Raw genomic sequence first — 19,860 nt, forward strand, 5'->3', positions numbered from 1 at the left:
CTAGAAAAGCCTACAATGAAGTGATGTCACTCCACCGGTGGAGTCAGTAAGCTTACCACATGAACTTAACGCCATGATGATCTTAGCTTTGGGCCAAGATCATATTAACCTTAAGATCCTTTTGGGAAACGGTGTCGTCACCGATTCACCGATCTTTGACAAATCTCTCCGAATAAAAACCTAATATGAATGTCTAACCTTACGCACTGCTATGCGTATACTTTAAATTTAAACCATATTTGAGAGAAGTGCTAGCCGAACAATTAGCCGAACAATGGCTTCTTTCATGTTACACGCTTGACCGTCTTTGTGGCTGTGTGATTGGTGGAACAGTTTGATTGACCCGTCTAGCCTTCTAATGAAACAAGGGGAAGTTTAAGGGTAGCCAATCAAATCCATGTACGTCCCAAGTCCCGGATTAACTAAACGGTGATTGGTTGTAATTCACCGGTAATGTGGCTCTGGGCGTGACGTGCCCGCCCCCCCGTTTAAAATTCAGTGGAAATTTCCTCTCCTCACTCACAGTTAACAGGCACTACCGGCAAAGCGACAGAAAACGGGAACTAAGCTCAAACCAACCTTAAAGACTAAACCCGAGACTATCTTTTGGTAAGTTAAATTCACGTTTTAATCATTAAGCATTTGTTTTAACGTCATTGAGCTGCTCACGATAACCAGCTTGTTCGCTTTTAGGAGGTGGTAATGTTGAATGGGTGTCTGTCTGACGCGGCCTGTTAACCTAACCAACCGTTATGTTTGAAACCGATACAGCTCTTAACCGTTACGAGACAACGCTGTTTAGAAATAAGTGTTTGCTTTGTTTTCACTTACAGAAGGAATTGAAGTAGCTTCTCGTGAATTTGCTTTGCTAACTTCACTTTCAACATGGTATGGGGGGGCTGCTAGAAATTCGGCTTTAGATCGCTATCGGGAATGTATGAAAGGCGGTAATGCCCATGTATGGTGTTCCGATATGTGAACTAGGACACGCCCACCGGGTGTACTTCTCATATTGCAAGTAGCACAGCTGCTACGTCACGATCCCGTGACTCTGAGGCACCTACATAAGCCAAAGCCTCTGCAGTGGGTGGGATCTTTGTGTATATATATTCCTGACTGAAGCCTACCCATATATTCTAAGTAACGGACTCCTACCATTATCTCTGTCTAGATCTCTGTTAATTATTTTTGACTGAAGAGCACTTGGATTTACATCACTTCGTTTCTACATCTTCACTTTTGGTCACTTCATTCAAAGTCATCATGTCTCAGCAGCAGATTAGGTAAGTCTCATATATTCTCCTTTTCTCCATATGGCTATTCTGTTTTCATATATGTGTATACTGGTTGTTTTGTGTTTGACTATTGTTTGAACTTAACAAGACAAGACTTACTTATTGGCATTCCTTTTTGTCATCTCCTTTCAGCCTCCCAGCCAAGCTCATTAATGGTGGTATTGCTGGCATCGTTGGGGTTACTTGTGTCTTTCCCATTGACTTGGCAAAGACCAGGTTGCAGAATCAGAGACAAGGTCAGCAGGTCTACAAGAGCATGTGAGTATTTATAGTTGCTGCTTACTACTGTTGTCTGTTGTTTGACACAACATAGTCAGCAACACTGTTGCTAAATCTCTTGGCATTATACCTACTACGCCTGTGTATAATCCTGTATTATTCTTGCTAATCCCACAATTACACATAGAGGGCATCAGGATGACAGTGTATAATTAGGGAAATTCCTGACTTGGTGGACCATGGTGACTATTCATCTTTTCCATTCCAATCCAATGAGGCCATCCATATCCCTTAGACTGCCTTTGGAGGGTGGAAATATACTTTTTGTCTTTGCTCCATTAATCACTTCAGCATCTGTGTTTCCTTAGAGCAGTCACTATTTTCTCTTGTTAAATATTGTGATAAATATCTGGCCTTAAATTCTTTAAAATAATTAAGATTCTGTCACATATTTATTTATTTTTCAAACAGCTGCTGGATGTGGCCAATAATATTTCTTTGCTTTCTTGTTCTCTAGGATGGACTGCCTTGTCAAGACAGTTCGATCAGAGGGCTACTTTGGCATGTACAGAGGTAAGATTTATTTATGTCTGAATATTAAAAACCAATAGTCTAGAACATGTAGAGGAAGATTAAATCTAGGTAAGGGGAAGATCTTTCTGTGGTGAGGTTGAACATTGATATGATTACTCCCGGGCACTCTTAATTTTTACTGAGGTTTCAGATACAGTGTATCTTCAGTGTCTGGGTTGCTTAATATACTTTAAAAATATGGTAATGAGTTGGAATAAATTGTAAAAGAGAAGTGGCCAAAGCTGTTCTCATGCAAAGTGGGTTTGTAGCTTTAAGCTCTGGTGTTTGTTTGTTTTTTTTATAGCAAACATGCTCAGTCAGTATGAAAACACATGTCCTGTCTTTATCAGTTCACTGATTAAATGTAGAAAAGGAAAAGTGAAATCTTGTGGACATAGTTTAATATGAGCATAATGGAGACCTTTAGTCTGGGTCTCTGCTTGTGTGAGGAATGCTGTTTGTTTGCATCTGTGTTTTTCATATTACAGACTTGGGTCCCCCTGGGATATTGAAGGCTAGCCGATAAGGCGCAGCCACGCTGGAGGCAAATCATTAAATGGTTCTTACAATATTGCTCTATTTAAAACTATAGGCACACGTTTTTGTTTTGCCATCTATTTTTTCTGTAATTTGACTCCTTTTTCAATAACTACTTGGCTGTCTCTTCACTGTCCTGTCAATTTTGTCATGGATCCTCATTTTCTAGACTATGGATTGTGCTCTTTTTAAGACTTTGGTTGATCTTGCAAATGTATCTGTGGTGAACTAATAAGATGATAACTATGATTGTCTGAGATGGTCTCACAGATCCATTTTTAAGTTTGCCCAAAGTCTGTGCACACAGTACATAGTTTGGGATTCTGTCTGTTCTTCCACTAACATCACTGCATTTCTTTAGTTGTCCTTAACTGGTTTACTGACTTGTTGACCTTTGTGTAGACATGTATCCTTTCTGAGAGTTTTCTCCACACAAAGTGGGCCCTGTTATTACAAACTGACTCACTGTACTTCATAAACTTTGTTTGCATTGCATCTTCCTCTGTAATTCATTACCCTCCTCATTTCTTCTCCCATCTTGTGTTTTGCTTGTGTCTCATATTCTACTGAAACATGTGTTTTCAATGTAATTTTTCTTGACATAATCCCCCTCCATCATTATTACTCAAGATACTGTAAATTATTAATTCGTCCTGTCTGTAGATTAGCTATACATTGGCCTTATAACATTCTGATGTTGTAATGATAGTGGCGGGGAATGTTTTTGTACATGAGCTATATAAAAACCTGATTGTGACTTCAGTGCTAACTGTGTCTTTTTTTCCTCAGGTGCTGCTGTAAATCTGACACTGGTTACCCCTGAGAAGGCAATCAAGCTGGCTGCTAATGACTTCTTTCGCCATCATCTTGCAAAGGAGGGGTGAGTAAAAGGATCTTTGCAAATAATTTAATGGAAATGCAGTGTCCTATCGCTTGTGTTACTGAATATTTCTCTTATCTGTTAACAGAAAGGGGCTGACAGTGTTGAAAGAGATGCTGGCAGGTTGTGGTGCGGGCATGTGCCAGGTCGTTGTCACCACCCCCATGGAAATGCTCAAGATCCAGCTACAGGATGCAGGCAGACTCAGTAAGAGGACTATTTAATGTTATTGGTTTACTTGACTCATTGCCAACCTTAACCCCAGTGTCACTGAGTGTATTAATATACATTTTGTCTTTTCCCCAAAGTGGCCCAGCAGCAAAAACCAGTCATGATGTCTCCCACAAAGCTTGTAGCCACCAACACCATGCTCAGCCGCTCATACAACTCTGGCACGGTGGTCTCAGCACCACGAGCTGTGTCAGCCACACAGATTGCGAAGGAACTGCTTCAAACACAGGGCATCCAGGGGCTCTACAAAGGTCTAGGGGCGACACTGATGAGGTAAATATCTTGCTTCCTTAAGAGGAAGCAGGTGTGAACTTGTTAGACCAGTTACTTTGAATGAGAGTTTCATTATGAAACAACACTTTGCTTAATTTCTTTCAGGGATGTTCCCTTTTCTGTTGTCTACTTCCCATTGTTTGCCAACCTGAACCGCCTAGGTAAACCCAGCCCTGAGGAGTCATCACCCTTCTATTGGGCTTTCCTCTCGGGGTGTGTAGCAGGATCTACTGCTGCAGTGGCTGTCAACCCTTGTGATGGTGAGGTTTGAGAAAAATGTCATTGATCTGTTGGGTTAGTAGCGGCTCTGGATGTTATCTAATTAGTATTTTCTCTCTTTTCCAGTGGTGAAGACTAGACTGCAGTCACTGAACAAAGGGTCCAGTGAGGAGACTTACAATGGCGTGGTGGATTGTGTGAGGTAAGACAGTAGAGTCATTCATTGTTGCATAACTACCTTTCTTTATTCTCTCCTTTGTGCTTGTGTATAAATAAACCCATAACTCTGTCTCCACAGTAAAATCATGAGGAAGGAGGGACCCTCTGCCTTCCTGAAAGGTGCAGGCTGCCGAGCTCTGGTCATCGCCCCTCTGTTCGGTATTGCACAGGTTATGTACTTTGTTGGTGTTGGAGAATACATCCTGGACAACTCACCTCTGAGACTACTGTCGGCGTGAGACCACATCAGGTTGCTGGCTATGCATAGGACCTTCTGAGCATAAATGATGGAACAACTGGCAGCTACTTACCACTAGTTTACAGTATAAATATTACACAAGGCTTGTTTGACAAAGTCAGAAAAGCTTCGGCATGTAAGGACCTATGATTTCATCTTGTGTATGGTCTGACAGCTGTGTTGCACTGAAACACTTTCATGACTAATTCAGTAGGCTGTGGCCAATGTTTGCTCAGCTGTTAGCCTTACCATGTTGAGGGACTCAGAGTTGCAGTGTTATTCTTTCTTTGTCCCGAGACAGTCCTGTTCTGTTTCCCTCTGTGAGGGAGGGGAGCTCACTCCATCAAAGAGACAGACCTGTGTCTGTGTTTTCTTCCATGCTATCTCTTTCCATATTATTTTATATGCGTGAGCTAGAGTTTTATTTTTAATTGCTTAATGCAATAGCTTGCAGTACTTTCCGTTTGTATGTTTTGTTTTTTTTCTTCCTCCTCCATTGCTGTCTCATGTTACAAAGCCTTCAAGTACAAGGAAGAAAGGCTTAAAATGGGAGAGACAAAAGGGCCCAACTTACACAACCCATTACAAAGGGATCTTTCTTTTCTTTTTCTTTTTTTTTTTTTTTTTTTACATAAACCTACAGCAATAACTGTGAGTACATGTTTAATTTGACTGATCATGAACCTTCCTACTGACATGGGACCATATAGGTTGCCAAACCATTACCAGCGTCCTGCTATATACTTGACATTAGCCCTAGTCTTGTTTTGTAATCTGTGAACCACAGTCTTTCTATTTTAATATTTGCAAAACCTTGAGATGCATTCATGCACATTATATATGTCAGGTGTTTGACACGTAAACCTCAATTTAGAGATTCACATATGCATACCTACAGTTTCTCTCAAAAGATACATTTTTGGTCTATGCCTTAAGACAGATGATTGGAATTTGTCTCTGAAGGAACATGCTTGTCTAAAAAAAAAAGCATTATTACTGTTACTGTGATCATGTGAAAAATGTCTGTTACTATACTTTATGTGTTTGTGTTCGCTTTTTGTACATACTGTGTATATATTACATAAAATTACAGTGCACTCATTCTGTGTTCATGAATCATTTAATGGCCTTATGGGGTTTGTAGGGAACCATTATGAATCTACATGAAGGTGGTGAACAAAATAACTAATGTTGTATGAAGGTTTTCTTTATTAAACTACTACAGATGGAGTCAATTAACAGATACAGTTTGTGAACTATATTACACGTATCTTTGACAAATTTGAACAATTATGCTGCTTTGTCAGACACTTTAATACCTTAAACTGAAGGTAAGGTAGTGACAGTGCAGCAACAGGCAGGAACAAAAGCATTTAATGTGCAGTGGTAAGAAAATGGCGAAGGACCTTGGCATCAGTCAGCATTATGCTTTAAAGGATTATTAGGCTATGTAAAAATTTGGTTATGGTTATTATTATGTAGAAATTACAGTTGGATAATAGCATATTGATACTGAAGTCAATGTAATATTTGATCTTTAAAAGTTCATTCTTGACCTTGAATAGACAAATATTCTCAACCCATGGTCCATTTGTCAAACCAATGTCATATTGTTTAAAGAATCCTGGGTTTGTCACATATATGTCAGGTTTCGGATTTAGTTTCCTGAACTTACAACCTCATGACTCCAGTTTTGCATTGCGCTGCCATTCTACATGGCTGCCATTTCTCATCAATGTGTCCTCACAGAGCTGACGTGTTCAGGAACCTCACCAACCACAAAATTTACATTCATGCAACAGCACTGCTCTGCTGTCTGCACTCGCTGACACCTTTCACAAAGCAACTTCATGATTCATACGCCTCAAAGACAGGAAACAGAACAGCCAAACATACCAATAAAAGCACCCAATATTTGTTTTTTATTGTTTAACAATATGGCATAAGCTATATTATTCAAGAACTCATATCTTATTGGCACACCAACAAGATCTGCATCCACAATAATTCACACAAAATGGAAACTAGCTCACTGTTACAGATCACACGTGCTCCAGAAGAGCGCAGGATGTGGTGTTAATCATTACTTTTTACATGAATTTGGAAATTTACAGAGTGTCAGTTCTTCATCAGACCTTCCTAACCCTTTGGGTTGATATCATGTGTACACTTCCTCTATTGTGCTTTAAAGTAGCAATACTTCAGAGTGGTGGCAGGGAGCAAGCACACTCTTAATGTACATCTTCAGAGATCACAAGGAGTAGATAAATAGTAGAATAGCTAGAATGTGTGACTAAATAGGCACGTAAATTTACTCTGCAAAGGAAGGCTAGCCCTCAAAACATTTAAGCACACAAAGTATGATTGGCATTAGGCCTTTAAATTACATAAAAAGGACTACAAAGGGCACAGAATAAATAATGTTAACAGCAGATGCATAAAATAGGTGTACATATTTACAACAAATACTCCTCAGTCACAACATTCGTGTGTCAAAGAAGGCTTCGTGTACTGTGTTGTAGCTGCAGTGCAGCAGAGCCGGCAGTGTAACAACAGGATGTTATAACCAGGGAATGTCACGGAGTCGTGCCGAAAGTGGAGCATGTGTTATGGAAGAGAACGGAGAAACAAATGGGTGTTTCAGTGCTGGTGGAGTTGAGGAGAAAGTGTGAAGATAATGATCCAGCTTATCGTGTTGAATATGGCCCGTGGATGACTGGGACGACTGGGATGTATTGTACTCTCTCTGTTTGTGATATCCAGTGAAAACTCCAGATCAGTCTGGACTGTGAAAGATGATGCTGAAATGTGACTTTGGCGTTTCCCTTCTTCTTCTGCAGATGGGTTGATTACGAAGGGTTTGGTGGCCTTGTTGGGGGTCTGGCTGGTGGGGGTGGGGGTGGGGGTGGGGTGAGGGGGGTTGGGGGTGGGGGGGGGTGGGGGGGGGGGGGGTGGTGGGGGGGGGGACGACTCACCATCTATATAACCTCCCTGCTGTTCCTGATGGCACAACACAGCACCATACTGAAAATCATTCCTATGATCTGAAATCACACACATTTTGGGGACATGTTAAAGTAGCAGTTTGAGGATAAATAGTCAGAAATGGTCAAAAACTTCATTCCGTGTTATGAAATTTAGATTTTGCAAAGTCTCACCATTACGCCTGCGACACCAATCCCAATGTATCCAATGATATGCAGCTTTTCATTGAAGAAGTCTGTTATTGCAGACAGACAGTCCTAAAAGAAATCAATAAATGTTTCATATTGATAATCGCAGATACTGTACACAATCCTGCTGTGAATTATTCAGTGATGCACGTGCCATAAAACACCACATTGCAGCAAACTGTGAAATTCTGAAGCAGTGCTGTACTGACACCGTGTGGGTGTAAAGTGTTAGAGCAGGCAGAAGGGTTTACCTGGGTGTCAGGTGGAGCCTCTGCACACAGCTCATTAGACACGTCTGACGAGGAACCTCCACAGCAGTTCAACTGTAAATGTAAAAGTTAAGAACAGTAAAATTGTGACACTAGTGGCATCGGCTGTGACAACCTTATGAACTATATGAAGTTTTACTCACAGTATTGTGGTAAATGAGTGCTATTCCAGTGCCGTTTGAATTGGTGGCGTCAGCAATGGAGCTACTGTAAAACTTTTGAACTTCCTCAACAATCTGTTATTGAGAGAAAATAATAAGAAATCATTTCACTCATGGTTATGAAAAGTATTACAATCTGATTAAATAAAAATGACTTAATTAAGTCTGTACCTGTTCCTTGTTTATGAATCCAAACACACCAGCAGCAATCTCTGCACCAAAGATTATCATAAGGCAAGCGAAGAACTGCAGAGCAGAGAAGAGGTTTATTATTGCCTTCTAGCAAGAGCTCTCTTTAATACAAAAAGAGCTGGCTTCAGTGATTGACCAAGATGGCAACACTTAATTTTACAGGTCAGTTATTTCCCAAGAATTTTTTACTAATATTGGGATTGAAAGTTCATTAAAATTAATTAACTGGAAGTGTAGCAGTAAAATTCTATTTCCCCTCCAATTCGTACCAACTCAGACATTTTTATAGCTTTTTCCATGAAACTTCATGGAAATTATTCAGAAATAACAGACCTCTAAAATAAAGCAGTACCACGAAGAATTTATAGGGATTGTGCTACATATATATTTGAAATGCCAGTAAAGCTGTGGTTCTCAAACTTCTTCTGACATCAACACAATACTACAGAACATGAATAACGCCACGAGAGGCAGCACTTTTGAGCACTTGAACTGACCGATGCAAGAAGACACTGAGATTCACGTACGGCCCCAAAACAACCAAAGAACCCAACGATCATCATCAGGCCTCCTGCACCAAGCAGGATGTAGACCGCTGGAGAGAGAGAAAGACACATAGATGAGTTGTTGTGTTACTCTGTAGAATTAAATCAAGAAATGACCAATCTACCAATCATGTAATGTTCCTGATAAAAGAATTTACAGCCTTAATAGACTAGAAGACAGGAATCCTATCATGGTGTGTTAGTGCTGTCACAGTCGCAGTTCACAGCTTCAGCTAAGGATGGCAGCATTATCCAACTGCTCTCATGTCTTTGTAAGAGTAGGATTTATAAAAGGGGTCTTGTTGTGTTTGACTGCCAGTGGAAGTGTAGGTGGAAACTTCTTTAGTAGCTTAAAACCTCAGAATCGCCTCCCACACTTTACTCTGATTATCAGCCTACTCCTTTGAGTTGAGATGAAACAAGTCTGAAACAAAAAGTCTCTAACATAAACCGCTGCCACTTCTTGATATTTGGTTTATGGCTTCTTTGATCACTTTTAAACAGATTTTTTTTTGTTATTTTGTCCTCACCTGATGAATTAGTACAGTTAACCTGTCAGATTAGGATTGGTGTATAAATCCAGAAGAATATTGATTTCATGATGAATCATTGCGTGTTTAGACAATCCAACAACTGATTCCACTGAAGATAAAAACCTGCAGCAGCCATCTGTCAATGTGGTGAAATAAACAAGATGCGGGACTCTATCCTGCTGCAGGCGAGCTACAAATTACTGGAAATCCTACCTATCTATACATGTCTCAGAGGTGTGGTGAGACTCTGTGCAGTGTCACAATTAAATCTGAATTAAAGCCGATGGAGCTGGAGAGTCTATTGAGAAACAAGGCCTCCGGTTTACACTTTTCATACATTAGTGTTACTTCCAATTACTCAGACTTTGTGCATTTGTGGTCCTGCAGATTACAGCAGTAAACCAGATGCCATCTGTCTGGTAAAAAGGAAAATCAAATTTCCAGGGGTTTGGTTGCTGCTGTATTAGAGTACATCCCTCACCGTCCTAACCCTCCGTGAGCCTGGATGTCGTCACCTCCCCGACCTGCTCCCCTGCTCCCAGCCCTCACTACTGAGCCCTTTAGACTGTAACTATACACCAGGCTGGCCCCTGAGGTCCATGCTAAGGGCCTAATCAGTGACATAGACAGCAACCGCTGCAGCAATTTAATTAATCCACATGGGGGGAATGCAAGCTGTTGTTTTGCTGCTGTTGAACAAAAGGGGAGGGTAAAGACGAGGTGAATCAACTGCTGCGCTGAAGGGAGCCGGAAAAGAGGGATACAACGCTTCAGAGCAGAGTCTCTGGGTTTGCAATGGAAAATATAATGGGCCAAGACAGCCTCTACTGTATATACAAAGTGTCTACACAGACCTGATCTTGGCTGCTGATGTTTCCATCACTTTAATATGCACTGTTTTACTGTGGCACTTCCCCTTAGTGAAATCACTGATATCTTAGAGACAACTGGACTTCCACCTTGTCAAAGGTGCTGGCAGGGACCAGGAAGCTGTCCAAAGTAGTGAGGGTAAACATCTCTTGTATGTGCACATAATGGCTGTTTACTTGCTGGAACACAGAGCAACAAAGGTGAGAGAATGGAAAGTGCATCACCCACAGGAACGCTGCCACTTTTCCTTGTTATGGTATCAAGTCTGTTTAGTCTCCTTGCTGGAGGAACATACAGGCAGCAACACTATTCTGCTCAGGAGGCTCATGAAGATATTTATTTTGTTGCCAAGGCTTCCCTGTAAGATGATCGATCCCCTGCTAAAGTAAATTGATAACTTTCCTTTTAATCTCCTGCAGTCTGTTGTTGCCTAGAAATCCCCCACAAGTAAAAGTATTGTAAAGTATTACAAGCAAAATCTACTTGAAGTATTTAAAGTATAAGCATCCACTATCCACTTTCAGCATTTCATTATAATGACTGGATTATTGTTAGTGATGCATTAAGGAGTAAGCAGCATTTTCTTTATGCATCTGGTCAAGAACAAACATTATTCTGACTGCTTTATACACTGTTGGTTTATATCAATGCATCATTTGTTAAATGATGTATTGTTTTGTGTGTACAATCTTAAAGGAACAGTTCACAGAAATCTTGGGAAATATGTTTATTTGCCTTCTCGCTGAGGGTTACATGAGAAGGTTGATACCACCCTCATGTCAGCCAGCAGCTGGTTAAATTAGCTTAGCATAAAGGTTGGAAGCCAGGGGGAAACTGTTAGCTTGGCTCTGTCCAAAGGGAACTAAATCCACCTATCAGCACATCTAAAGCTCACAAATCAACTCGTTATATCATTTATTCAAACTGAACACAAACTGAAATGTAAAAACGACACGTTGTGGTTTTATGGGGAGGTCATGTGCCAGACTATTTCTGGGCCAGGAGCTGTGGTTTCCTGTGAACCTCGAAGTGACAACAAAACTTGAGGAAGTTGCTTCACGTGGCCAAGAATTCGCCTGTAAAGGCAGTGAAGTGAGAAGAACAATCAATGCCTCTGAAGTTTAGAGGAGCAGAAGTATAAACTAGGAGAAAATGGAAAGACGCAAGTAATATTTAATAAACTACAGTCAGATACAGAATGTGAGTCTATAAAAAAAAAGATGTGGGACAAGTTGGTGGTTATCTCAGAAGTTGAGATTTGCATTTCAGTTTGATCCAAACTGAACAAAAATTATCTCACACTCTGTACTTTGCATAAATATTTGACTCTGAGAACATACAGTAACTGTGTTTTTATGCTTTTCAACTGTGCAAACAAGGATTCACTACATGATATAAGAAAACCTGCTACTAAAGCATAGACTCTTGTCACCTGCCCCACCCAACCTGTTACTCATGTCCTGTGGGAGACAGCCAGTTCCATGAAAGCACAGCAGAGATCTGATGAAGTGAAGTCACCATTTTAGGTCATGTTCTAGACGGGAGTAACAAGAATAGGCTTCTTTCTAATCATCTGCTCCTACGCACAGCGAGGGAGACAGGGCCTATTGTATGGAGTCCTGCAACGCTACTACACACTCCCGGGTGTTTGTTTTGTCTACTGTATATTTTAATCATCCACTGTGTGTTTTATGGGGATCTTTGTGAAGGAGCTCTTCATTCAATAGCAGTCAAAAGCTGAGAGCACAGTGCTTCAAGGATATTTTCAAACAAAGAAACAGAGCTGTCCATTAATCAGCTAAAGGCTCTGGACCATTTGTCACCATTTGTGTATGTCTGATTGATCACCAATAAACCCATAAACCAGAGCGCTACCCCTAATGGTGCATTTCAATAATCATTTGTCTGTTTTTTCCTTTCCCTCTGCACGCAGCACCACAAGTGTCCACCTGCGGGGCGAAGAACATGTCTGAGGATTTAGAATGGAAAACACTTTCCCCTTAAACAGCCCTAATAACTGAGGCTATAAACAATGACTCAAGCCACTCAGAGTTTCACCCATGCACTGTACAGAGGAAGTGTCCCCTGAAAGGTTCTTCAGTTAACAGAAGTTAACAAGAGCTGATTATTCGATCATTACGATACACCGTAAAACGTGATGCCATCAGGTCTGGTGTTGCCCTGTCGAGGAGATTCATTTGGGGGCTTAGATAACACTTACACCTGAAAATATGTTTTAATCTCTGTTGAGCCTGCCTTATTATCTTTTATAGTTTCCCACTTTAAACTTGTTAAACTTGCACCACAGCATTCAAATTCTTCCATATAAATCAAATTGGAGCTGCTTTATGGCCAATAAATCCAGGTGACTTACTCCTTCTCGATATCACTTGTTAAAACCCATAACGAGCTGGATCCCCACTGAATTGACACTATTCATTTATTTTAAATGACTTTACTAAATAAAGACTGTCCATCAGTTCATCACAAGACAACAAACTAAAATGATTTTACTTTAGATACTTTAGTGAGGTGTGAGGCTGCAGGAATTGTGACGTACCTATGAAAAAGGTGTCGGGGGCGCGGTCATCTGTCAAGAGCTTCACTGTTTCTGGGTCAAACCTGAGCCAGAGTCCCACAGCCAGCACCAACAAGCCTGACAGCTGAGGGATGATGAATTATTAAGTCAACATTCATGTCATACTTACACACTGTTGCAGAATACACAATTTTAAAACTGTCTTGAAATATGGTTCCTGTTCTTCAGGCTGTAAGTGACATCATTGGTGATGTGCTGTCAGTGTTGTGGCACGTTTGCCCAGACATCATGTCACACTTTAACACATGTTTCTGTCTTTGGATCTTCAGCTGATTAAGACATGGTGGCGTCTTGATGCTAACTGCCTGTATTTTCTTCAATTTATTCTAAACAAACCAGAAATGTTAATGACCTCTTCTTTAAAAACTCCACTTTTTCCTCAAAGATAATATCCTGTGTATAATCTCATTTTCGTGGCCATATGTTTGAGTATAGACTAAGATGAAAAATAGGATCTCAGGTGTAATGTGGTTGATGAGTTTGACACAACACGGAGAGGACATCATTGCTCCCTTGGCAATCTTTAGCAGAAATAAAACAATCGATTGAGACCAAGGTGTCACTCTGAGAAATTCATCCTTCTGACCTTCTACACAAACCTAGAAAACAGTATTTGGTTTAAACCAGCCTTGTTATATTTAATAAAAGACAGATGAAGGGTTTTAATACTAAATGTGTATAAGTCTGTACTGCTAAAAGTTCATTTTACACAATAAATCAAAAATGCAAACAAATAATTGACAGGTTAGAAATAAAATTACAACCCATAAGTATTATGGGCTTTGGTTATCATGTATGAACTCTAAGAAAAATATAAATCACATCTATAACAAAACCAGCCTGTCTGGTCTAAGATTCCTTTTCTGGTCATTCAGACCTGAGAAGAGAAATATCTGCTGTCAGCGAACGACAGAGAGAATAAAAACGACCGAAGAGGGAACTGAACACTTTGTAACAGCAGCTCCTGTTTCCATATGGACCATCAAAGTGACATATCTGAACGCCAGCACCGCCATCAGCATCAGTGGCCCATCTCCCATGGTGCATTTCAGCCACAGGCTGTGCCAGCCTCACGGTGCCTGGATGATGTAACTCACACTGGCATTGGTTGCTTGTTTGGCTCTGCAACCCAAAATGACAACGTACTGTACACTCCTTTTGGCTCCGACCACAACAGCTCTGCTTTCAGTCCCAAAACTGTTCAACAAAGAGGCTGCTGTCTGTTCGGGTGACACAAGCCAGTCAATGCAGCCGCTTAAACCCATATACACTGCATCATTTAGCAGTAAAACATCAGCATCTATCAGCAGCTGAAACGATTAATCGATCAACAGAAAAACTGATCCTCTACTTTGATAATCGATTAATTGCTGAAGTCATTTTTCAACCTATATAACCAAACATTATTTAGCTCCAGCTGTTCAGCTGTGAGGATTTGTTTCTTTTGTTGGTTTTAAGGTAAAAATCTCTTGGTGTTGTCAGACAAAACAAACGGTTTGAAGATGACACCTCTGGCTTTCAGAAACGATGATTCGAGGAAATACTTGGCGGAGTAATCACTGATGAAAATAACTTTCTATTGCAGCCCTAATAGCATATTCATTTACTGGTTACATTCAAAAAAATGAAGTAATTTTTTACAAAATACACGAATATAGGTTTACAGTGAAGTGGAAGCATAAACTGATTTTTTTTCTCTAAAGTGAGTGGGTCCAAACCTGGGAGCTGCAAGATACATGTGAGGGGTTGTGAACCCGAACAAGAGACTGCTGCACGAACCTGTCTGTGTTTCCAGACTGTCCTTCAATCTTCTAATATTTGCTTTTTTCTTGTGGGTTACTGATTTTTTTTTTTTTTTTACTTCTTTGGGCCTCTTAAAATGATTTAAATGAGGCAATCTGAAACCGAAGATTTTTTTTTAGACAAGCAGCACAGTAGCTTTGTTTTAGGAGCCTAAAAGGCCTGAAAACCCCTGCTCTGAACCGCCTTTACCAAATGCGCACTCTACTAACACAACTAACTGAGTGTCCCTGCTGCAGCTGGAGCCACAGGTAACACTATCTGAGCAGATCTAATGTAGTATAACAAAACCTTCAATGATGTACCCAAAACAGATTAACCCTGTGTGTGAAATAACCAGACCTGCAGCGGGAAAGTCACAGCTCAACGGCAAATCAGGAGAGAGGATCTGAACAGTGGGTGTGCTGGAAAAGTAGCAACACACTGCAGCTCTGTGTGTGCTGCAGGATGACCATGGTACATCACATACTGCATAAATCACACCAGTGGTAAAGACTGAGTGGCTTACAGGCTCTTATTTGATTTACTCATTCATTATTAAAAATATTTCATAGACACAGGATGTGTAAAGAGCTGTAATGAAGCATGATAACACACTTCAATGGAACAAGGATGATTGAGAGTATGATTCAAATAGACAATCTAGGGAAGTGTGAGGCAGAGAGTAATGTGAGCAGAGCAGGTGAGGAGAGGCAGTCTGCACGGTCCCATTATCAGCACCTCAGTTCTGAGGAGCGATGAAGCCAGGTTCATTAAAAACCATATAACAAGATTAACGGACCAGACAGACTGTTCACCTGCAGGATGCTGAACATGTGAACATGACAGTGAGGTGGAGCGCTGACTGGATGATCACTTCATATGAATAAACCAGTCCAAACCACCATCAGCTCCTCTGACAAAACAATAATAATAACAATAACAATGACAATGATAATCAGGCTGTTATTTTAAAATAGCAACATCCTTGTTTCCATGCAGACCGTTTGTGGCGCGGACTTACCCAGAAGATGAAGTTGAACACGAAAAGCAGATATTTCACACATTTCATCCCGCCCTGCACTTTGCTCATGGTTACACCTGACGTGTCCGTGTCTCCGATCTGAAGCCCTCTGAACGCGATTATCTCACAAACGCTCGCTTCCCTCCTTCAGTCGGACATGAACCCATGTAATGATGATGACCTGCGCCGCTCCACCATCCAAACATTCAAACATGCGCACAAGCTGCCCGCACAGGCAGGCTGCTGTTGTTGTTTCACGCCGCTTTGCACCGCCCATCTCCGTGCGTGCCTGCGCGCCTGCGTGCGTGTGGACGCTGAGGTAGCCAAGGTGGGGTTCAGGGACCCCCCCCCCAGAGGGAGGCTCCAGGATGCCCCTCGACAACTAATTATAATGTTATAGCAGAGAAATAATCCCCCAAACTAGATCCTGGTTTACAGTCTTCACACTTTCTCTATTACACCACATTTGCAAAGGAGTATGTGGATATGACTAAATACCAAATGATATAACAGTCTGTGTGGGTGGGAGATGTGAAACCAGTGTAGAAACTCGCCATCTGTTTGCAGTCCCTGTTTTTTGTGCTACTTTCAAGTGATTATAGTGAATTGAAACTGTCCCTCAGTTTGTTGAGGACACTCAGCGCTCCAGTGAGGACTCTCCTCAAGAGCCTTAGACAAGAGTTCATCATCTCAGTGATCGTTCGTTCCTCACACAGATACTTCTATAAACCTGCCCATCACCCTACGTCCTGCCACTGATATCAGTGTTTATTATGAAAATATGGGATCTTGTCTACAGTATGCACCTGATATACAGTGACCTGAGATATGCCACATGACTATAAACTGCAGTCAAGCTGCTAATAACCAAAGACAACCTGACCTCAGTGTCCACAATGGTAGCTACAGGCTAACCATCATTATCAATTCATCTATTATTTTAGTAATTAATCATTTTGGCCTATAAATGTCAGAAAATTGAAAAGTTTTCAATGAAAATGTCGTCATGTGTGCTGATATGTCCCGGCAACAGTCAGAGTTTACAGTCATATCATGCATGACAAAGAAAAGGATGAAATCCTCACATTTGAGGAGCTGGAACAGTGAAATCTCTGACTCAAATGTTTAATCAATTCTCAAAATAGCAGCATGTATTGTGGCGTTGCTTTTGCACACTGAATGCCAACCAGTCCCTGTGAATGAAGACTGCATATTGGAGCGTCACCAAAGCTCCTCTGTGTCTTCTCTGTGAGCCTGGGGGGGTCAGCTCGAGTTCACCCGCTCTCACATTCAAGCCTCTCATGTTTGTGCTGCCTTTGTTTGCTCCCACTGATGTGGGAGGGAAACAGCGACCCCCTGTTTGTCTGCCAGAGTATCAGTGAGCATCAGCCCGGTTTGGATCATGAGACACATCACATCACTGCCTACTTTTTCTATTTTCTGTCAGATGCTCCAGCAAGAGTCATAAAAATATAATTCTGACACACTTTAGATAGATAGATAGATAGATAGATAGATAGATAGATAGATAGATAGATAGATAGATAGTACTGTACCCAGTTGAATTACAAGTGATTAATAGTTTCCATGTAACCCTAAATAGGATTACTGAACTGCATCAATGTTAACCTAATATAAGTTTGGTCATCCAATCCTGTCATGAATTCAGAGCTGTAATTATCACAGTGAAAGTAAAACCCAAACTGAAACCATATCCTCAGGGTATAATGGAGTCAAAATCCCATTATCCTTCCTCAGCCGCCTGCTCCTCGCCCTCCTCTTCTGTGGTTGATATGTAAATCTGAAGCAATAACGTAACCTGATCTCAATATGGCGCAACTGTGAGTCATCCTTATGATCCAAGAGGCATCAAAGGTGCAGAAACAGTGTGATGACACCAAAGTAATTATTGAGCTGGGTATTTTTATGAGGTCGGGGCAATGCCAGTCTGTTCTGGTGCTTTCAACGTGTCAAACAACATTTTGGGAATAGAAGGACAACAAACAGGGTTCAGGTGGTAACTTCATTGTGATGTGACAGTGTCTGTTGGTGCTTTTGTTTTTAAAACTACACTTCAGTATCTTGACAGTGTTTAACAACCCCTGAACACTTGAATGATATATTTGCGTGTGTCACCCAGAGGGAAAAGTACAGCGGAAGCCTCCGAAATGAACAGAGACACAGAAGTTATTATGAGGCTTGATGTCTGCTGTAACCGTGTCACTGTCTCCATCCAGTGGACAGATTGAGATCTGCTGGCTGTACCTGCCCACACTAGTTTGCTGCAGAACAAAAATACTTTTGTCTTGTCTTGATTTAAAGGTATTATTGTCACTTAACCACCTAACCAAGCGTTACGTGGTTTAAGATGTTCAAAATACTTACTCGTCGCAGAACTTTTTGTTTCACATATTACAAGAACACAAACACAGATTCTCTTTAGGCAATTTGACGTTTCTACAGGAAAAATATTACTTACACCATCATCTAAATCTAATCTGCCATCAAACTTGACATTGGCCTGACTGATGCCTTCTTCTTGTGATAATGATGCTTAAATATATAATCTGTGTTGAGGTGTGCAACTGATTAATGGTAGTGTTATAACCATAAGGTCTTTGTCTGTATCCCACACCTGTGAAGCTGTGATTTCATGTATTCACTAGGCTGCATGTTTTGCATTATTGTTCTGTTCAGTAACAAGAACTGAACATGACGCGTGCACAGGGAGACGCACAAACTAAATCGATGAATCAAGAAAATAATCAGCAGATGAATCCGTAATGAAAATAATTATTAAATGCAGTCCTTTTTTCTGCAATGAGTACTTTTACTTTTGAGATTTTATCTATAGTTTCCTGAATATACTGACATACTTTTACTTAAGTAACATTTTAATGGCAGGAGTTTTACTTGTGACACTATTTTTACAGTGTGTAAATAGAGCTTTGTATTTTTACAGTGTGGTATAAGAGCCTTATGTTTGCACAGTGTGGTGTTAATACTTTATGTTTGCACAGTGTGGTATTAGTACTTTATATTTTTATAGTGTGGTATAAGTACTTTATGTTTTACAGTGTGGTATTACTACTTTACATTTTCACAGTGTAGTATAAGTACTTTATGTTTTTACAGTGTGGTATTACTACTTTACATTTTCACAGTGTAGTATAAGTACTTTATGTTTTTACAGTGTGGTATTACTACTTTACGTTTTCACAGTGTAGTATAAGTACTTTATGTTTTACAGTGTGGTATTACTACTTTATGTTTGCACAGTGTGGTATTAGTACTTCATATTTTTATAGTGTGGTATAAGTACTTTAAGTTTTACAGTGTGGTATAAGTACTTTATGTTTTACAGTGTGGTATAAGTACTTTATGTTTTTACAGTGTCTTATATTTTAAAGCTTTGACTTGCAGGATCTGAATAGTCCCTCCACCGAGTTTGGCAGCAGAGTTGTTATTCTTCCTTGGTAAGTTTTACAGTATGTGAAAACATATTAGACATATACCAACGTTGAACCTGTAGAGGGCAGTGTTGCATTATGTTTTGGTCAGTGCAGTGATGCCTGAGATTGAGGTAAACACAGCCAGTAGTAAACTAAACAAATTTGCTCAGAGAATTCAAATTTACAGCTTACAGCTCTTTGGGAATAAAACTCTAGTTCTCCAGAAACATAATCTTGGCAGCTGCCCTCTGTCTCTGTTTCAAGTTTCCCTCCAAGCTCACAAAGCTCACATCAGACATTTTAAATGTCAGTTGTGACACAAACTTGGGCTATGAGCCTAAAAGAATCACGACTGATACCGACTGTCAGCCTTGAGTACAATTAGCAGAGCGCTCACGACACTGAAATGTCACTGGCAAATCAAAGAAAATGACAAGCCATGATATTATCAGCCAGAGTTAGACTGATGAATCATCGGCAGTCTTATTTATGTTTATGTCCCCTTTGTTCCATATCAACTGTAGAGTGAAGAGCAGGCGGAAAATACAAAGCAAAGCCAAAACACCAAATTACTGGCAG

The 19,860-nt window shown here is 40.5% G+C and overlaps 2 protein-coding genes across 3 annotated transcripts; one reads left to right on the forward strand and one right to left on the reverse strand.

Annotated features, from left to right (window-relative positions):
- The first annotated feature begins 454 nt into the window (after window positions 1-454).
- slc25a55a (solute carrier family 25 member 55a) lies at window positions 455-5,785 on the forward strand. 2 transcript variants are annotated; one of them, XM_071495564.1, is made up of 10 exons: window positions 455-609; window positions 1,172-1,283; window positions 1,428-1,553; window positions 2,032-2,087; window positions 3,414-3,504; window positions 3,593-3,711; window positions 3,813-4,008; window positions 4,114-4,268; window positions 4,354-4,429; window positions 4,526-5,785. In XM_071495564.1, exons 2-10 carry the CDS (start codon window positions 1,264-1,266, stop codon window positions 4,683-4,685), a joined length of 999 nt encoding a protein of 332 aa, XP_071351665.1. In that variant the 5' UTR covers window positions 455-609; window positions 1,172-1,263; the 3' UTR covers window positions 4,686-5,785. The 2 variants fall into 2 exon arrangements, with proteins under 2 accessions (XP_071351665.1, XP_071351667.1); XM_071495566.1 differs by lacking the exons at window positions 455-609; window positions 1,172-1,283; window positions 1,428-1,553; window positions 2,032-2,087 and adding an exon at window positions 2,121-2,646.
- Window positions 5,786-6,583: 798 nt separating this feature from the next.
- On the reverse strand, window positions 6,584-16,090 carry tspan2a (tetraspanin 2a). Its single transcript, XM_071495567.1, has 8 exons — window positions 15,830-16,090; window positions 12,988-13,090; window positions 8,977-9,074; window positions 8,459-8,533; window positions 8,270-8,362; window positions 8,109-8,180; window positions 7,843-7,926; window positions 6,584-7,728 (listed from the first exon to the last, which is right to left on the reverse strand). The coding sequence occupies exons 1-8, from the start codon at window positions 15,896-15,898 to the stop codon at window positions 7,663-7,665; spliced, it is 660 nt and encodes a 219-aa protein (XP_071351668.1). The 5' UTR covers window positions 15,899-16,090; the 3' UTR covers window positions 6,584-7,662.
- Window positions 16,091-19,860: the final 3,770 nt, after the last annotated feature.

The sequence above is a fragment of the Trachinotus anak genome, unplaced genomic scaffold (assembly GCF_046630095.1).
Source record: "Trachinotus anak isolate AG129_WGS33_773 ecotype Australia unplaced genomic scaffold, CSIRO_AGI_Tana_v1 ptg000013l, whole genome shotgun sequence".
Lineage (NCBI taxonomy): Eukaryota > Metazoa > Chordata > Actinopteri > Carangiformes > Carangidae > Trachinotus > Trachinotus anak.